The 18,994-nt window shown below is 43.0% G+C and overlaps 1 protein-coding gene across 4 annotated transcripts in view; it reads left to right on the forward strand.

Annotated features, from left to right (window-relative positions):
* Positions 1-18,994, forward strand: part of bcl2l1 (BCL2 like 1) — a 31,631-nt gene that overhangs the window by 1,583 nt on the left and 11,054 nt on the right. For all 4 annotated transcript variants that reach the window (XM_085392738.1, XM_085392737.1, XM_085392740.1 and 1 more), the window contains one exon: positions 2,383-3,155. In XM_085392738.1, coding sequence (XP_085248864.1) covers positions 2,598-3,155 — 558 coding nt within the window. In that variant the 5' untranslated portion in view covers positions 2,383-2,597. The remainder of the gene's footprint in view (positions 1-2,382; positions 3,156-18,994) is intronic.

The following is an 18,994-nucleotide window of genomic DNA, read 5'->3' on the forward strand; positions in this document are numbered from 1 at the left end:
TGTCGCGTTCGGGCGCTACATTTGGTCACGACTCGCTGGTATTCCTTGAGGAGCTGTGTGGTGTTTACATCAGTGCTGGCCCATTAAAACCCGAGCCACGTGTAGGTAGCTGGGGACCATGTGGCCATTGTAAACACTGCTGCCTTGTGGGTCTTTATGTGCTGTAACGGGCTCTTTCTGTTACTTTTACCACCCAAATGCGGACTAAGTAGTCAGCTGGGTGTATTTCAGTGAGGGTTTTTTTGTGTATGTGTGTGTGTGTGGGGGGGCAGTTTCTGCCATAGCTCGGAGCCAGCTGACACTGTATCGTGCTTCTATTGTGCTGTTAGGAGTATATTGTATTATGCAATGACACCAGCGCTATTTGCATGGAACTCCTTCCCAGCGGTCGGCCACCCTGATTATTAGGTTCCGCCACGTATCAACGTAAATGTCAGTATTGCTACAGGAAAGGTCAGACTCCCTCACGATAAGCAGACAGTTTGGGATCACCGGCGGGTCACGTCCCTCCCACGTCTTTTTGTGTGTACCAGTGAGTGTGGTACGGTGACAGCAGAATACAGAAGGGGCTGACCAGTCAACTGCTCTCAGAGTCTTTGTTTCAGGGACCTAAACTCAATTTAGAGGCTTCAGGACGGGAACGGAAATAATTAATAAAGCAGTTTGTATTACTGAACATCGCTAATGTTATTAGGCTGCTGTCAGGGATGTGAAAGTAATAACTGAGGCTGCAGGAGCTTTTCTCCACGGACTTTCTTATTCACATATGAATTGTGATTTATTTATTTATTTCTGTTAATGTAACCTGACAAAAAAGCTGATATATCCTTGCCAGACTGTATTTTCCACAACCCAAATGTTTTTATTTGGAACAACTCCAGATATATTCAAATTTCTGTTATACATGTGAATAATAAAACATTCATTCCCCACATTATTGTTGCTGGAAATCGGTTTTGCCTAAAATGTTAACTGGAGAAGATTTGATTTGATAGAAACGGATGTTCATTTCCTCCTAACTTGGATATATTTCTAATCAAAGCTGCTTCTTCTTTTTTCTTTTTTTTTGGGGGGGGGGGGCTGTTACTCTTTAATATGGCTGATACTAATGTTTGAAATAAAATTTTGGCTGATAGCTAATACAAATATTTTGTTATTATTATTGTAACTTTTTGTTTGCATTTTGTTCCAGAAACACAAATTAATTTATCTTAATTTTTAAACTTAACGTTAACATAAAAAAACAACAACAACAAAACGCATGTTTTAAGGTTTGTCAGCTAAAGATAAGTATCGATATTGATATCTGTAAACTGGCCAATTCAAGGCCAATTCAAATATGAAGCTGATCTGTGGGTGCGTACCTGTTCGGTATGCTGACCTTTCTCCTCGGTGGTAGTTCACATGTTTTAAAAATTCCTTCGCTGACAAAGTAACCAAACATGTGTTTGACCTGTGCGTAACCTATCTGAGCAGAATGTTTTAAGTAAGAGCAGTTTGATACATCACTGCTTAAAAGAACCAAATTACTGAGGTTATTGCTGCATGTGTTTGCTAATAGTTTCCCAGAATTTGAGTTCAGAGGAAGTTTATGACATTTTGTATATTTAACAACGCTCAGGCTGTTTTTAATCAGCCGCTGAAACATAAACGTAAGTTAACTTGATGAGAACAAACCTGCCGGCGGAGAGTGGCAGCACGGCATCTCCCATACAGTTTTTATTACCACATTTTATTTTGCAGTTCAACACTGTCACCACACGTTCATGCTAAAGCTGTCAGAAGAGCCCATAATGCAAGCTCATATACATGCATCGTTAATGCTTTCTGCAACCTCCAATGCCAGTAATGAGGAGGAGGCTGGAAATATGACGGAGTCAGTTTTGTGTGAAGATTTAAGGGCACGTGTGTGAGCGAGAGAATAACGGAGTACTTGGAGATGGGATAAACAAGATGTGTGAAAGCTTCCCTCAGAGGTCAGAGGTCACTGATTAGGATGTCTACGTGGAGCTTCAAGCCAGACTGTCGTTCTGATCTCGCTTCACCTTCCTCACACCTCCTTTAACTTTGTCTCTCTCTTTCTCTCTCTGACACACGCGCGCACACACACACACACACACACACACACACATGTGTGTGTACACACACATTCTCTCTGCTGTCGTCTCATTAATATCATCGCCATCTGCTTCATATGTAACAGCCCAATTAGAGAGACGCACTTTGACCCTACCTGTCCAAATTTAATTTGAAGGTTCACAGTCGTCCCTACGCTCTCCACTCTCCTTACACGGTCTCACACACACACACACGCGCGCACGCACACGTAATCCTGGATATAAGCAATCCAGACTTTGACCTTTCATCGTTGTGTCTCTGCAGGGCCTGAGCTGTGCAGCCTTGTATAGGTTTGGTTTTCACCCCCCAAGTGTCCCGTGGATATCAGCTGACCATGGTGGTCTGAGCAGAGAAAACGGGAGGAAAAAAAAAAGCCTGGCGCAGTGTGTGTACACTCTAACACAGCGAGGCTTGACCAGCAGAGAGAAGAGCCGGAGCAAAGAGGAGGGGAAAACAAAAAAAGCACATTTAAATACAAAATGTCTCAAAACAGAGAACTTGTGCTTTTCTACATAAGGTATAAACTCTCCCAGAGAAACTATCCTCTCAACCACATAGTACTCAACGAGCCTTCGAACAGGACTGATGGGGGGGCAGCGGGGTTGGATGAGGAACAGCGAATAGACACACACGCCAATGGGACTTTTAATGGCACGAGTCCCGGGACCCCACCGGCATCCCCGCAGCGGCGGCAGCAGCAGCCGCCATCAACGACGGACCTCGACGCAGTGAAGGAGGCGCTCCGGGACACGGCCAATGAGTTCGAGCTGCGATACGCTCGTGCCTTCAGCGACCTTCACAGCCAGCTGCACATCACGCCGGCCACGGCCTACCAAAGCTTCGAGAACGTGATGGACGAGGTGTTCCGGGACGGCGTTAACTGGGGCCGCATCGTAGGGCTTTTCGCGTTCGGCGGGGCACTGTGTGTCGAGTGCGTCGAGAAGGAGATGAGCCCCTTGGTGGGCAGGATCGTAGAGTGGATGACGGTCTACCTAGACAACCACATTCAGCCCTGGATCCAGAGCCAAGGAGGATGGGTGAGTCACACACACAGAAGCGCGCATGCCATTTGCTTGTATAGCCTCTTTCATATAAGGGCTCTTTAACATTGCGGCCTTTAATTACACAGGCAAGGTAAGCTCAGGTCGCCAGCATGGAAAATTTCCTTGCTGCCACTTTTACTATGCAGTCAGGTGGAAAATAAGGTTAAAACCTGCCCTTACTTTTCCCATCTACGCCTGCTTTTGTTGCTATAGTGATAGCGGTGTTTTTGATCATATGTGCCGTTTCCCTGTCAAGAGCAGATTTGCTCCATTGTGCTAGTTGTGAGGCTTTCCTGCCTGTGTGGCTTGACCTCTAGAGGATCGTTTTGGTGTGTCTCGGTAATCTAACAAGTCGACATGAGACAGTGGCTGGCTCCATAACCTGCCAAGAAGAGACTTGAGATTGGATCTGATGAAGATGGAAATTGGAACACACGTGGCTTCAAGAAACATCTGTCTTTAAAAGCAGTAAAAACAAGCGTGCCTGTGTGGTCAGCAGCTAGTGCAGCTGTTTTCTAATTGATCAGCATCACGCTGCTCAATGAGCTGAATCGAAGTGGGAGATTAACAGCCTAAATCAGGGTTCTGGGAGTCTCCTGCTGCCTGCCTGGGGATCGAAGTTCTGTCATCACAGGGCAGGATAAAGTCCAAGGCTTTTACAGATAGCCCTTTTTGTTTTGCTCTGGTCAGTTTATCGGCTCTGTGCTTTGTTTTTTTTTGTTTTCTTTTTCGTTCTTCCACTCTCTGATCATTTTATCTGTGCAATTTTTTTTTTCTTCAGTTGTCTTTCACCGAGGCAGCTGCATGCAGATGAAAGCTCAGGTTCCCCCCCCTCCCTCCTCCTCGGGTTAGTTTTAAAGTCAGCCACACTGGTACGGACAGTACCAGCGTGTGTTTGTGTGTGCTCGTGCACACTTTGAGGACAGATAAGGTCAGCTCTTTCCCTTTGTCTCAGCTATTTGATGGTATGTAATAGAGCGGGAGAAGAGGGGCTGATTATATTTATACCAGTGCTCTATAACACCAGGTCAAAGGTCGACTCTATAAAAACCAACATCCCTGTGGCTGAAAAGCTTCCAAAAAAAACAACATGAAAGATCATTGCTCTGCTGTTTATACTGTAGATGTTAAAATATGCATTTCTTTCACCACCTTATCAAGTGGTGTCAGGTTATGGAAGCGACTGACAAGGATCTGATTTGTAAGAGCTTTGCTGCTTTTAAATGCTAATAATGCAATTATTTGACTATCTGCTGAGAGATCCAATGACAAAGCACCTGTAGGTCTGAGCTCAAAATGACACCTTTTTTTGTTTTGTTTTTTGTTTGTAGCCACGTGGTGTGGCACAATATCTCATTAGCTTCTTGATTGAGTGCTATGAAGTTTTCCGCACTCACTTCTTGCTCCCTGTCAAACTGCAATAATGTCGCAATATCCGATTTTATTTGACAGTTATAGCCAAACTCAGTCATGGAAACATTACTGTTTTTGTATCTATAGCTGAATGACACAGTGACCACTTGGACATTACGGTAGTTAATGACTACTGTCTCCTAAACTTATACAACGTCTAAGTGCGATCACTATTAACAACTGTTTTTCTCCAAATATGTAATCAAGTGTTAGTGGCTACTCGGTACGTGTTAGACGTTTATGGTGACGATAGATGAGCCGAGAGCTTACAGGTTAATCTGATGCTTCATCCGATTTTCACATCCTGACCGCAAATGGATGTTTTCAGTGTTGTCATCGCAGTCTTATCAACACATATGTCATGATCTCCATGATCTCATAGTCGAAATGATCCAGGCACCCCACGCTCACACTCTCAAACACGAAGGCATTTTGCTTAGCAACAAGTTAGACTAATTAGTTAAGATGCTGAAGATAGAAGCTTGCGGTTAGTGGCCTGCGTGTCAGTGTAACCTAGACTCGGAGATATGAATGACTTCATCTGAAATGTTCAATGGATGTCATCTGCCAGCACGGTTTCACTTCTGCCTGATGTTGAGCACATGATGCCACTTCCTTCCCTCTGTTCCCCCTTCTCTTCCATTTCTATAAGTCACTTTCATAATGGTGCTCCACTGGCTCGTTTAAGGGGGAAAAGAGCTGCTTTTGACATGTGTCCTGTGTAAGTTGCTTGTGAGCTGACACACTTTGAGTCGAGGTATTCATACTAAAACAAACTTCAGGAGGTGGTTTACCACTGCAGTTCTATCTTTTATGCCTCCCCCCTCCCTTTGTCACAGTGTCATTGCCTTCTTTTTGTGGGTTTGTCTGTTCAAAGACAGCCTACACTTTCCCTGAAACGCACCAGAGTCTCTGAGTAAAACCCACATGAGACTTTGTTTTTTTTTTTTTGTTTTTTTTGGTCTTTCATTTCCCTCTTTTCTTCCTTTCCTCCCCTGACGCCTCCTCACAGGGATGAAGCACAAAACCGTTGGCAGATGTGGGTATAGCTGTGAGGCAGGTGTGCCCTTAGTGTTAGCTGATGAAATATTAGTCCGCCCTAAGCAGCAGCAAGGTCACTGTTTCAGTTTCACTCAGCAATCACTCTTTCTCATTATCTTATTATCGCACGTTTTTACTGTTTGGGAAGAACCAAACGGCTCAGGGTAGTTTCCCAAAAGTTGGGAATTTACAGCAGGTTTTAAAGCTTCAGGAACAGTCTCGCATTCATAAGACTAAACACTTATTATCAAAGCAGCTTGTTTTCCAGTAGTACTGTGCAGAAATGCAGCACAGTTTTGTGGATGGTCTATGATTTACACAGATTGTTTCAGTTTTTTTCCAAGAAAAATACTCAGTGACTTAAATATCAGTAGGGCTACTACAAAGAAAGTTCAGTATAGCCCGTCTCTTATCAGTGATAAGGTTTGTTTTTTGTTTGTTTTTTATCACCCAGGATTTCTTTATCAGGCGACGTGTGCACTCCCATGAAAGGGGATTTCTGATCAGTAGTTTGACTCTTCTGCATAAAATAAAAAGCCAGCTAATTCAGACAGGTGACAGAGAGCTGTTAAGCAGGGTTTTTACTGCATATAAAAATTTAGTGACAACAAACCCAGGAGTGTTTTTAAAGTACTGTGAATTTCAAGTTGGATTTTAGTCACTCGAGCTTTAATGCATTTTTTAAAAAATCCATCTATGTAATGTCCAGTTTTGTGCTACGTTAGGTAACAGAAGTTATGTGCAGACTAATCCTGGCTATGACCACAGTCACCGTGTCGAGCCCATTTTGAGCCGGACAAACCAAGTTGGTGTGCAAACCAGGATCACTCTCAGAAAATTGTAAAAGCACAAGTTAATATATAAACCTGACACATTTTGAAATAAACGAGATGTCACGCATGTCACACTGAGTGAAAATTAAACACTCCACCATCATTAGAGAGAAATCTTAGCAAGAATTGTTCTTTTTGCTTAAAAAAGTGAATAAATAAAATAATATCTTCAGCTTTGGTTCTGTGAAATAAGAAGTAGTAATTTTATAGACTGAAGTGTGAGAGTTGGAATCTGAATCGCTGCTTTTTAAAACGTTGATGCGAAGAAAACCTGTGACATTGTTTTGACCTGGTGGAATCAGCCGAGGTGCCAGTTTAAATATTGTAAAGTGAACGGTGTTTTGATCAAGTGTCGCTGTCATAAAAGCTGATAAAGCCTCAGCCTAAATGATCCCGCCGGAGCTTATTTTGGAGCCTCCTGTGTGGTTTTTAAAGAACAACAGGAGCAGAGCCATATATTGTCTGATAATAAACCTCCTTGGCAGACAGCAGCAGTAGAGACAGTGCTATCGACCTAATAATGCTGTTTCCAGCAGAGCAGGCAGTGGCAGTGATTACTCAGTGGAGATTGAGCCGCCTCAGGGTGGGGGTACAGGGTTATTACCAATTATAGATGAATAATATCTCAACCTGCTACTGGGGGAAACAATGTTTTTTTTTTTTTCTTTCTTTTTTTTCCCTCCCTGACAGACTAATAAAGCCTAAACTCATTTAGAAGAACCATGTTGCCACAGTCTGGGGATGCTTGGCTGGAGCTGGATGGGTCGAGTGGGGGTGTATGCAGAGAAACTAAGGAAGCCCATTAGTCCAGTTGTTGTGCTTTGTACTTTTGACGTTTTTGCTAAGGTGAAGGAAAAGTTAACTACAAGAAAAATGAGCAGTGAAATCCTTACTTCAGCTTTGCTTTTTCTTTTTTTTAATCAGCCACTTATGGCTGTGCACACTATATGCCACGTTTTTCACTCGCACTTAAATGAAAGTCTGGCTTTTCTTATTGTGAACAAACCTCATCAGATCCTACTAACAAGAACCTAGTTTGTATCTACAGCCTGATGTAACGTGTAACCTCAGTGTTGTAAAGCTCTGTAATTGGACAAAAACAGTTATACACTGTTACAATTCTTACAGCTACTGTAGAAGTTCTTTGCCACAAATGTGTAGTATTACACTCAGTATATCACTCCCTCCACAATGAGCTGATGGTAAGTGACTTTTGTTAGAAACGTCAGCAGCCTTTTGTTTTAGAAATTTTTCTGGTAGCTATATATTTATTTATTTTAAGCAGCACAGAGACAGCAAAAAAACCCAGAACATAAAATGTAATAAATGTCGACCTTTGGAAGCAAAGGACAGATAATAAACTGCATGTTTTATGACAAAAAACTATTCTGAACTATCTCTTTTCTCAATTTTCTGTCAGAGCTGCCCGAATTATTCAGAAAAGGTCCTCAAGTAATTTCAGTCAGCTTTTCTTTGTCCTGAAGTGTTTATGTAATTATTTCTAGTTGTAGGGTTAGAATTTCTATTAGTTTTTTGGCACTAAAACAAACAAACTGACTTTCTTACAGTTTGTTTCTTTGTTATCATAAAAGTGGCCTTCTGAATACAAAAGCAGAAATAGCAGGGAGTTACAGGAAGGATATTCCTGTGCAGAAGTTCCTCTGTACGTGGTGGGATTGTCCCGAAACCTACAGACAGTCAAGACGTCGTTGTGTTTTTCTTTATTTTTCAGCCTCTTGATGAGAGATTGTTAATCACACACACAGTGTTGATGTATGTGATTATGAATGTAGGCTGTTGTAGAGTGGTTAGACACCGAGGCTGTAATTAAGGGTCCACAGAAGGTAAGCGCATTGACTTGTTTTGACTAGGGAAACACCTGAGTTGCCTTTGTGCTGCTCTCTCCTCTGCAGACTTACTTAACCCTCGGTCTCTCTCTCTGTAATTAACATGCACATAGGATACACAGTTACATCCACAGAGTCGTCTGTCAGACTGTCCTAATGTATTGGAGCAGGAAATCGCACCCTTGGGACCTAAGCTGGCTGCTTCAAAACCCCCAACCCCTCATCCACCCCCACCGCCACCCCCCCCTTCCAACCTTGAGTATCTGTACCCTCCCTCTGTTTCCCTCCCGTGTCCTTCGTTCTCCTTTAAATGCACAGCTCCTTACGACAATTGAACTTTTTTTTTGTCCCATATTTTTCCATCTGTGCCCTTCCTCCCCTTTTTGTCCTCCTTTTCACTCCTTTCCCTCCTCCTCGGCACCCAGCTACGTCCAGTCCAAAGACCACAGCAGCTAAACGTGTTCCAGCTCGCACATTGCCACAAACCTCGTCAATCTCGCCATTAACCCTGTGCACCCGTGTTCCCGTGCTCGTCCTCCACATCACCCATAACATCATCATCAACACTATCGATTCCCTCCCACTTGATCCCGACTCACTCCCACCCCCTCCCACGCAGCTGCCACCGTTCCTTCATCTTCCTTCTTCTTTAACATCTCCCTCCACATCATCCTCCTCCTCCTCTCCGCTTTATCACTAATAGCTCACATGCGGCCAATTAAGAGACACGTTTTTATATTTTCGTGGCGCTTTCTTTGTTTTTTTGCATTAAGGATGGCGTTCTGCTCACGAAGCAAAGTTTCCAGGGACTGATGGGGTGTTTGTTTGTAAGCACACGTGTAGCGTGGGTGGTTGTTGTCTCATATATCGTATCGTTTTTATTGTATGGTGGCGCACTGCAGAGGGGAGGGGACGGCGCCAAGTCAGACTGGTCATGTGACTACCTCAGACAAAGAACCTGTGGCCACATAGACACAAACACAGAGGAAAATGGGCTATACTGGCTTTTTAGTTGTGCCCACAGGTACAGCGTTGCATCGCAGACAAAGCCTTCGCTGATATGAAAGCAACTTTGTCATTGTCACATTCTTTGACTTGTGACACACACAGAGACACCCCCCCCCCCCCCCCCCCCCCTCCTTTTTTTGGATCAATGGCGGGCACTTTTGTTGGACCGGCATCAATAACTGGCTTTTTGCAGTGGGCGGCTTTATGCAGATTGATCTCTGAATGTAGCTGCTCACCCGTGGACATGTCTCTATTGTTTCTGTGTGCATACGTTAAAGCTCGCGCATTAGTTTTTCATGATCTGTGACACCGGACGTGTGTGTTAGCGCGCGTGCTCGTAGTCAGTGGTGGGTGTCAGAATCACAGCTTGAGGATGGCAGCAAACAGATTGTATGATTCAGGCGCCACCAGCTCCATGACAGGAACATCAGACAGGGACCAGTTGTGTGTTTTTTGTTTTTTTTTAAAGTTGTCTGGCGCTTATGTTCGTGTGTGTGTGTGTGAAGTGGGGGGTTCTACTTGAAGAAAAAGGGCATGGAGGAGCTATTCTTGTGTTGTTGTGGTAGCCATGTCTGGGAGGGGGGGACTAAAAGCAGAATTATTTTGGTCAGTAATTGGGATCTGGATGATTTTATATCTAATCTTATATTTAGAGGACAATGGGGGAGCCGAAGCCAACAATCAGCCAACACCTCAGTGAAGCAGTAAAAAACACTCCCCGGGTTCAACTATGGAAAGACTTTTACTTCTTCTAGAACATAAGTGTCAAACTCTGGCCCGCGGGCTAAATTTGGCCTGCAGCCTAATTACATTTGGCCCGCGAAGCCATTATAACTGGCCTGATGGTATTATACAGCTAATATATATATTGTCTAGTATTAAGCTTTGCTTGTTCCATATTCAGTTTTTCAGCAAAACTTGTTTCAATTCAATTCAATTTTATTTATATAGCGCCAAATCACAACATAAGTCGCCTCAAGGTGCTTCATAGATACAGAGAAAAAAACCCAACAATCATATGACCCCCTATGAGCAAGCACTTTGGCAACAGTGGGAAGGAAAAACTCCCTTTTAACAGGAAGAAACCTCCGGCAGAGCCAGGCTCAGAGAGGGGCGGCCATCTGCTGCGACCGGGTCCATAAGAAAAGATTCATTCTTATATCTGGAGGAAGATTTTGTTTTTTCAATAAATATTAATGTTAGACCGCGACTTTGTTCCAGTTTTGAATTTTGGCCCACTGTGTATTTGAGTTTGACAATCCTGCTCTGGAAGGTTCTTGTTGACCAAAAGCTCTTTTTTTTTTTCTTTTTTTTTTTCATCAGCTTAAAATGTGAGATTCACAAAAAGAACTTCATACGAGCAATAAATCATTCAAAAAGTCATCTTTTATGGACGTTTTCTTGCTTTGCTTTGCTTTATTGTTGAAATCCAAGCCTGGGCTGTACCGTTGCTAATGCTTTTTGTGTTAGCTATCGTGTCTGAGTATTGATGGATATTTACCTCAGTTTGTGGAAGAGTGATAATTTCAGGCTTTCTACTTTCTCATCGTCTAACTAAGGAAAGAGAAAATATTTGAAAATTCTTCTTTGATTATTTTTATATAAACACACAGTGGCTATTTCATTAGCTACTCCTTGCTAGTACTAAGCTTTCAGAACTGCTTTAATCCTTCATGCAGAGATTCAACAAGGTGCTGAAAACATTGCTCAGATATTTTGCTCAATGTTGACGTGATAGTGCCACAGAGTTGCTGCAGATAGGTCAGCTGCACATCTTCGATTCCACCACATCCGAGAGGTGCTCAGTAAAGCCTAGAGACGGTTGAGTGGGAAAATCCTGGTAGATTGGGAGTTTCTAAAAAGCTCAGAGCAGCCTGCTTTGAGCTTCAGTAGATCCTCTTTACCATATCTACATCACAGCCCTCAAATTTCCAGAGTCACATTAACAATCTGCTACCACTGCAGTGGTTGTTTATTTATTTATTCATTTATTTTGCTGGGGAAAAAAATCAAAATAGAACAGAAAACCTAGTCAACAGCCACCAATCAAGGATTCTGGTTTAGATTCTTAAAAGCTATCTGATTGGTGGTTTAAGTATTTGCTTTAACAAGCAGTTGAACAGATATACCTAATGAAATGGCTTTATAATAGCTGAAAGAGCTAGTCTTTAAGTGTGTGTGTGTGTGTGTGTGTGTAACATCGGTTGGTCATGTGAGAGACGAGACCTGTGGCCCCGAAGCGTCTCTCACACACACACACACACACACAGGAAAACACAGCAGTGAGATATCAATACATGCTCCTAATGAATACACGTGCTGCATCTAGACTGCATCTGATTCTCTTTATCAGCGTCTTCTCTCTCTGATTTCGAAACCCAGACTGGTGTCACAGCAGCGAGGCATCTGTGCGTTCCATATCCAGACGCTGTTTATGTACACAGGACGGATATCCAGCTGTGTAATAGACGTGTGTGTGCGTGCGTCTATACTGCCAGCACTCTGCAGCACGCCGGGCTGTTAGAGTGGTTTTGCCAGACTGGTAGACATCAGACTGCCACTGTAGTGTGTCTCCAACTACCCACGCACCCCCCACCCACCCAAAACGCTGGCAGAATGAAGAAGCATGGACTTCTAGAGAGGCAAATGCAGACAGAGAGGAACATGAGGCTTGTGACTCAGCAAGACAAGGATGCGCATGAGATGCATGTAGGTCAGTAAGTTAAACGGGCTTTGTGGTGCAGTCTGTGCGCACCGTGATGGTTCTACACATGCACTTCGAGTGCATACGAGCAGAACAGCTGGATGTTTGCAGCGCTCGGTGGAGATGCTACATTCAGTTGCTCTACGTGCTGCTCCACTTCTGAGTGGCTTAGTGGGGAAATCAGGTCACAAGCAAACCCCCCCCCCCTTCTCCCTACATCTTTCTCTCCAGTCTCCCCTCTCCTGCTGTCTGCTTGCCCCCTCAATTTGTAGGCCACTCTTCGTCTTATGTCAAACATATGTATATGAGAGAGAGAGACAGAGAGAGATGCATGGATGTATCTTATGTCTTTACATAGATCTAATATCTGCCTGCCTCTCTTCTCTCATTGCATTTCATCCCTCACCACCCTCCTCTCTTACTGCCTTTTTCCCCATTTCTCCCTCTCTCCGCTCATATCTGTGATGAGATTATGAGGCATATCATGGGATTAGCGAGACTCGTGGCATGTATTAAAGTGGGAGAGCTGAGGGACAGATAGCGAGGGTTGATGACTATTTCATGGTAATGTGGCACCCAATCTCATATAAGGCTAAATGATGATAAAGAGCATCAAGGCCATCGTCATTGTATTCATCACAGGTTTGTTTGAATGGCCTCAGGGGCTTAAAGCAATAGAGACGAAACCGTATCTGCATCAGCTCCGAAATATTAAAGAAAAAGGAGGAAAAAAATAAGAGGGAACAAAAACTTGGAGGCTTGGAGATATTCATCTCCAGGTTTCTTTCATGTAGGCAAACTTTCTGAAAGTGAGCAGTAAGTGATAGGAAGTGTGGTTTAAAGGAAAGCTGCCTCTGCCGCCACTTTCTCCTCTCTCCACATTCTTTTCTCATCATGGGTTTCCCATTTTTCTGTTTCCAGTCATTTTCATCAGCCTTTTTTTCCCCCTGCAGCCTGCTTCACCCTTGTTCGTGTGTTCTACTTTCCTGTTCTCTTATTTAGTTCTCTCCCACCCCCTGACTCCCTTTTTTGTCTTTTTGTTCCGTCTCAGTCTGTTACCTCCCTCGATTTCTGTCTCTTCCAGCTCTTCCGGACAGATGGCAGGTCTCAGGGTTACGGTGTGTTGTCTGGGTGGGGTGACGGCCTACAGGGCAGTGGGTTATATCAGCGAAGACATCCTGCCACGCCGTCTTTGCTTCCCTTACATCCTCTATCTCTGCCTTTACACTCTGCCAACCTTGCGTTCTCTCTGTCAGATGTACACACAAACGTTCTCGAGTCCTTGGCCTTCCTGTTGGGTCTCAGCGGTGTATACGTACAGTATGTGTATGCGTCTGCTGACAGAATGAGGTTTTGTGGAGAGAGACGGCCCCCAGAGTGGGGCAGGGAACAGATTGGAGTCTGAGCCTGCATGTCCTGACTCATTAATCTCTTCTTTAATTCATGGTCTCACCGCCGGCTCAACACGTGCGCACACATTTACAGACACGCACACACAGTGTCAGCTCCAAGGACCAAAAGAAGAAGGAAAAGTACATACAAGCACACTGGAGCTGGCACAACACCAGCGAGTGTCACGGCTAAAGGGTGCTTTAATGATTTAATTTCCTCATTTTTCTTGCTTGCTTCCTTTTTTGCTTGGAAATAATCCAGTACACCCCCCTCTCCCCAATTTAAACACTGCCACTGATGTCACATTGCAGCCAAGAACTTGAAGTTCAGTGGCTGAATCACTTCAGGAAGCTAAACATCCGTGCAGGTTACTCTCACTCTGGGACTGCTTTGTGTAAGCTGAGCATCAGTTTTCCGTAAGGCAGTGAAGAAAGAGTTTCTCTGTTAAACCTGACTTGCTTCAGAGCCTCGACAGTCAATTCCTGTCAAGCCATTGTTAAAAATGTTTCATTGCCTCAGAAAACAGAGTAGAGGGGAAACCACATCCAGAGCTGCTTAAGAAATCAAGAACAGATCCAGCCATATGAAACATCACGATTCGAATGGATGCGCCATTCCTCAGGAATCAGCAAGTGCAGCATATATTTTTCATATTTTCCTCTCACAGTGGGTCCATTTTCACGGTCTTGACTGTTAGCTCGAGAGGTCTATCTTTTTGGATTAAGATTGATTCCCTATTTCCTTGAATTATGCCTGTACTTTTTAGTATTATCCAGCTTCCTTGCTTGTGGAAACTGTGAGCTTCTGGCACCAGGCGTGAACTAAATCCCTAAGATCTAAATGCGTTTGGCTCTACAATAAAGCTTCCTGGTCATGTGGAATTTTTGGCAGCTGACCTGACTTTCTTATTCCTTGAAATGCCTTAGCAACTGTGATAAGGATGAAAACGGGAACGGAAGGCCTTGAGGAGGAACAGGAACTCATCGTGAGATGATGAAGACATTGATAAGGAGAAAGGAACAAGCAGTCACATTGTTGACTTTTTTCCCCTTAACTGGACTCTCATTGCTGAGTATAAAGGTTCAAACTGACGGGATAAAAGTAGTATTCGCAATAATAAATGAACAGTCTAATCATATGATGATGATGACGACAGATTAGGACCAAAGTTGGGATGTTATGCTGAGTTTTAACTGTGAGATAATTTTTTATTTTGATAATACTGATAATGAATCAAATTGTAGATTTGTTGAAAGTGACGTAAGCACTGTGTGAAAAAGGACAGCACCCTCACTCTTTTCAATGGGCCACTGTGCTGATACAGAGGGGTCATAAAGGCAGCAGCCTACGAGAAAGAGGGAGATTTTCTGTTTGAGCACTACGCTTCCGTTCGCAGTACAAAATTGTAGCCAACAGGCTGTGAAAATCGGTGCTTTCAGTCCTTCACTGGTGAAATCATTTGCAAAACACTGTGTTATGGGTCTGCTTCCTGATAGGCTCAAAATGTCAGCACACAAAGTGCACACGCCTTGAACGTCAGAGATTTGCCAATACAGAGTACTGATCCAATAACAAGGGTTATTCTGTATTTGTAACTCAGAGGAATAAAAAGTCAAATCTGTTCAGTTTTGTCCATATGACTCCAAATCACAACAATATTTGGCTCAAGGTGCTTTTTATTGTAAGGCAAAGACCCTACAATAATAGGGAGAAAAAACCCAATAATCACATGACCCCCTATGAGCAGGCACTTGGCGACAGTGGGAAGGAAAACCTCCCTTTTAACAGGAAGAAACTTCCAGCAGAACCAGGCTCAGGGAGGGGCAGCCATCTGCCATGACTAATTACGGGGTGAGGGGAGGGAGATGAGTGTATACACACAGAGAGTGAACAGAGGTGAGTGAGGAAGCATAACTAAGAGGAGGTTCAGGTCACCTGATCCAGTTCTGAGTAGATGCTTTATCAAAAAGGAAAGTTTGAAACCTAATCTTAAAAATAGAGAGATGGTCTTTCTACTGAATCCGAACTGGGAGGCGGTTCCTAGGAAGAGTGTCCTGAAATCTGAAGACTCTGCCTCCCATTCTACTTTTAGAAACTCTAGGAACAGCAGGTAAGATACCATTCTGAGAGCCAAGGGCTGTATTGGGGTGATACAGTACTACAAGGTCTTTTGGATAAGATGGGGCCTGGTTAGCAGGATTTTAAGTTTTATTCTGAGTTTAACAGGGAGCAAATGAAAAGCGGCCAATATGGGCCAAATCCATTCTCTCTTTCTGCAGTGGAGCTTTTCAGTCATGTCACACTTGGCATCATTATGCTTAACTTTTGCAAACATACAAAGAAAAGCTGTAAGCATCACAGCTGTGAAATCCCTCCAAACTGCTGACCCTTTCCTGTTAGCCTTTTGCATGTAAGCTGTGGTTGTAACAGTCCGTGGACTAGTGCGAGCACAGCACAGAGCTGAGAACTGAATTGTTAAACTAGTTGTCCCTGTAGTATAGTTAGCTAAATCCATTTACTGGATTGGTGCATCCCTTTTTTAAACATCATTTGAAATGAGGACCTGGCAGAGGTCGATCCTGATACTATATCTTTAACCTTTGGTCTGGTCACTGCTGCACAAACTGTGGTGAGCAGCTTTGAACACTTCATTTCTGAGAATTTGTATTGTTCATCTTTTCAGTGGTTAAAAGAGCCAGCGTGTCACACTGTAGTCCAGCACTTTTTGACTTAATAATTCGAACACAAAAATGTTCCATCTTAAGTTAGCTCAGTTCCAAAATGTTTTAGGCTTTCCTTAATAGAGCCATTCAGAGCAAAGTCACTCTAGTGTTATCTTACCTGTATGCTTAAGCATGCGTTTTTCGCATGTGCTACGTAGATGATAAGCAGGTGGTGTAGATTTCTCTTACTCTACACCTTTTAATCAAGAATATTGGGAATGGGCACTGCTTGTGTCATGTTCTTCCATCTCTGCAGAGGACTGTTTAAAATCTTTTTGCACATAGGTTTTTCTAGGAGAATGTCCTGGCAAAGGCCCCTTCCTAGCTGCTCTCTGAGCCTTTGCCCTGTGATGAAACGGATGTTTCAAAGGTTTTAGTTGCCAGAATAATGGACTGTGCTCTGGCAAACATTCACAGCTTAGAAGTACATTGAATTCAGGAGGTTTATCTGGCTCTTAGTTAATTTAGTGCTCTTTTTGATCTTGCCCAGTCACAGTGATTCTCTGATCCGCTCTGGGACGGTTTGTCACTAAGGCAGAGGTCCACTTTCACTTCCTGTACGTCAATCTGATGTAAACAATGTTAATGACATCATTCTGTTTCATCAGTACGAACAGCATGTCACATTTTAGTTGCCCTGTAAACAGCATTTCATCAGTCAGATCTGTCCAACAGTGACTTTACTCAATAAACAAAAACACATGAAAAAATGTGTTGCTGTACTCTGAGCCCAGAGAAATTGCAGTGTGTGTGTGTGTGTGTGTGCGTGTGCGCGCACGCATGTGCGCTCAAGGCCACACATTCGCGTGTCCACATTCCAACTTTTGCAACTTACAGGATGTGTTGCTCAGCTACAGCCAAGACCAGATGACTTCTTAAAGAGCATTAAGAGGCAGCTCTGCCTGTCTGTGACTCAGAGAGATCACCAGTCTGTTGCTCTGTAAGCTCTAAACAGTAATCCGGCTTTTGTTTTTCCCTTTTCAGCATATTCAGTCACCACTCACTTGTCACTTTTACATTTCTCAGCTTTTCTGTTTTATGAATCACGTGATTCACTCATTAATGTTTCACGTGGAAACACGCCTCTTAAAGATGCGTCAGCCTCTGATTTAATGCAGCCTTTAAAAAAAGAACTGGTCTCTGTTTCCTTAACTTTCAATCTGCCTATTCATGTAAAGACTTCTGTTGATGTGCCCAGGAAGTAGGGCTGTGCGATATGACCAAAGTCTCATATCCCGAATTCTATCGTCCCAATAACGATATAAATCACAAAAATGTAACATTTTTTGTAAATTCTGTGAATCTCGGGCAGCTCGTCTTGCAGGAAGTGTTTCCAGCTGCGCGTCATGTAGCTGGAGTCGAGTGTTTTAACCGATGCATGAAACTATACATTTTTAGACATAAGTTGTAACAGCCGCCGTTTTCTTTGTGAGTATCTATTACACAGCGTGCTGCGGGGAAAAGCCTGTATTAACGTTTGAGTCTAAGGTTTATTTTTTAGCACCTGGCGGTTCTTTTTTAATTCTCATCCGTAAATAATCTGCTCTTTCACGTGATTCAGTTTATTTTGAAAAGTCTCAACAAGATCTTGAGCTTTATTGTGAAAGGTTTATGTGGAACATAAGCAAGCGGACACGTGATGCTGTTACCGTCGTTGTTGCTAACCACAACGCATAAAAACAGGCGCTTGTCCGTCCATAGTGTGGTTATATAAGAGAAAGAGAGAACTTTGAGAAATGAATATAGCCACTACAGTGACCATCAAAACGATGAAAATATATTGCCGTAAACAGTTTATTGTGCGACACCACGAAACAAACGATAGCGTAAAATGAAACATAGACGTTTTTATATCGTCATCCGATATATATCGTCATATCGAACAGCCCTACCAGGAAGCACTCCTCACTTTTATTCTCACACTGACAAGCCTTTCTTAACACATGCTTGAAGAATTCTAAACATGCTCAGAGCAGTGCATAGTTATGTGTGTATGTATATCAGATATGTTTCTCAGGGTTTTGTTTTGAAGATGAGACTTGAATCCCAAATATTTTACATCAGGATTTTTAACAAACAAAACCAAAAAAACAATAAAAAAAAAAAAAAATCTACCCACATGTTCAGTCTCAAAAATGTTGCTGCGACAGGTTTTTCTCTTTTGCTATGATGCCCGGTTCCCCACAGAGTATGACCTTCTACAGATCCTGTAACTTTCCACTTTGGCTTATGTGCTTGTTTGTTCCATATCTCTGGGTGCTGCAAAGCTGGCTAATCTGAACTGTTTTTGTCCACACATTGCTTTCACAAACACTGCAACAGCACATATTTGTGTTTGTGTCTTTGTCAGCTTTCTGTCATAATAGAGAATTTTCCAGTTTGGCAAAGTGCACTCCGTGGATTCCTCAATGCATGTGAATTGCACCTTCAGTCTTTTCTAGCGTCAGCATACTTTCGTCACAGTGGCCTTCTGTTCGTGCGTCAACCAATTGTGGTCAGTGTGGCGTGGATATCATGTGCTCTGTAGGTTACTAGAAAGTGCACCTTGCCAGATGAGTGAGCTGTCTAGATCAGAGGTTTAATCCACACTCACAGATGACCTGCTTGTTGTATTGAGATTGAACACATGGAGTTACAGGGTTATATTTATAAAACCAATAGTAGTATATAGTAATTAGGATAGTGATTTATAAAGTGTCAAAGAAGGTTCAGAATAGCATCACAGCAGTAATTTCCATGATATAGCAACACTGCACAATGGGTTCTCTGCATTTCCACTTCCAAACCATTAAAGCTCCATATATCCCAACACTTTCTACTGGGATTCATCTTCTTTTACTTCCTGAACCTGATAAAGTAACCGCACTCAGAA

The sequence above is a fragment of the Rhamphochromis longiceps genome, linkage group LG20 (assembly GCF_057381845.1).
Source record: "Rhamphochromis longiceps isolate RC_006_pf linkage group LG20, R_longiceps_female_GT1.1, whole genome shotgun sequence".
Lineage (NCBI taxonomy): Eukaryota > Metazoa > Chordata > Actinopteri > Cichliformes > Cichlidae > Rhamphochromis > Rhamphochromis longiceps.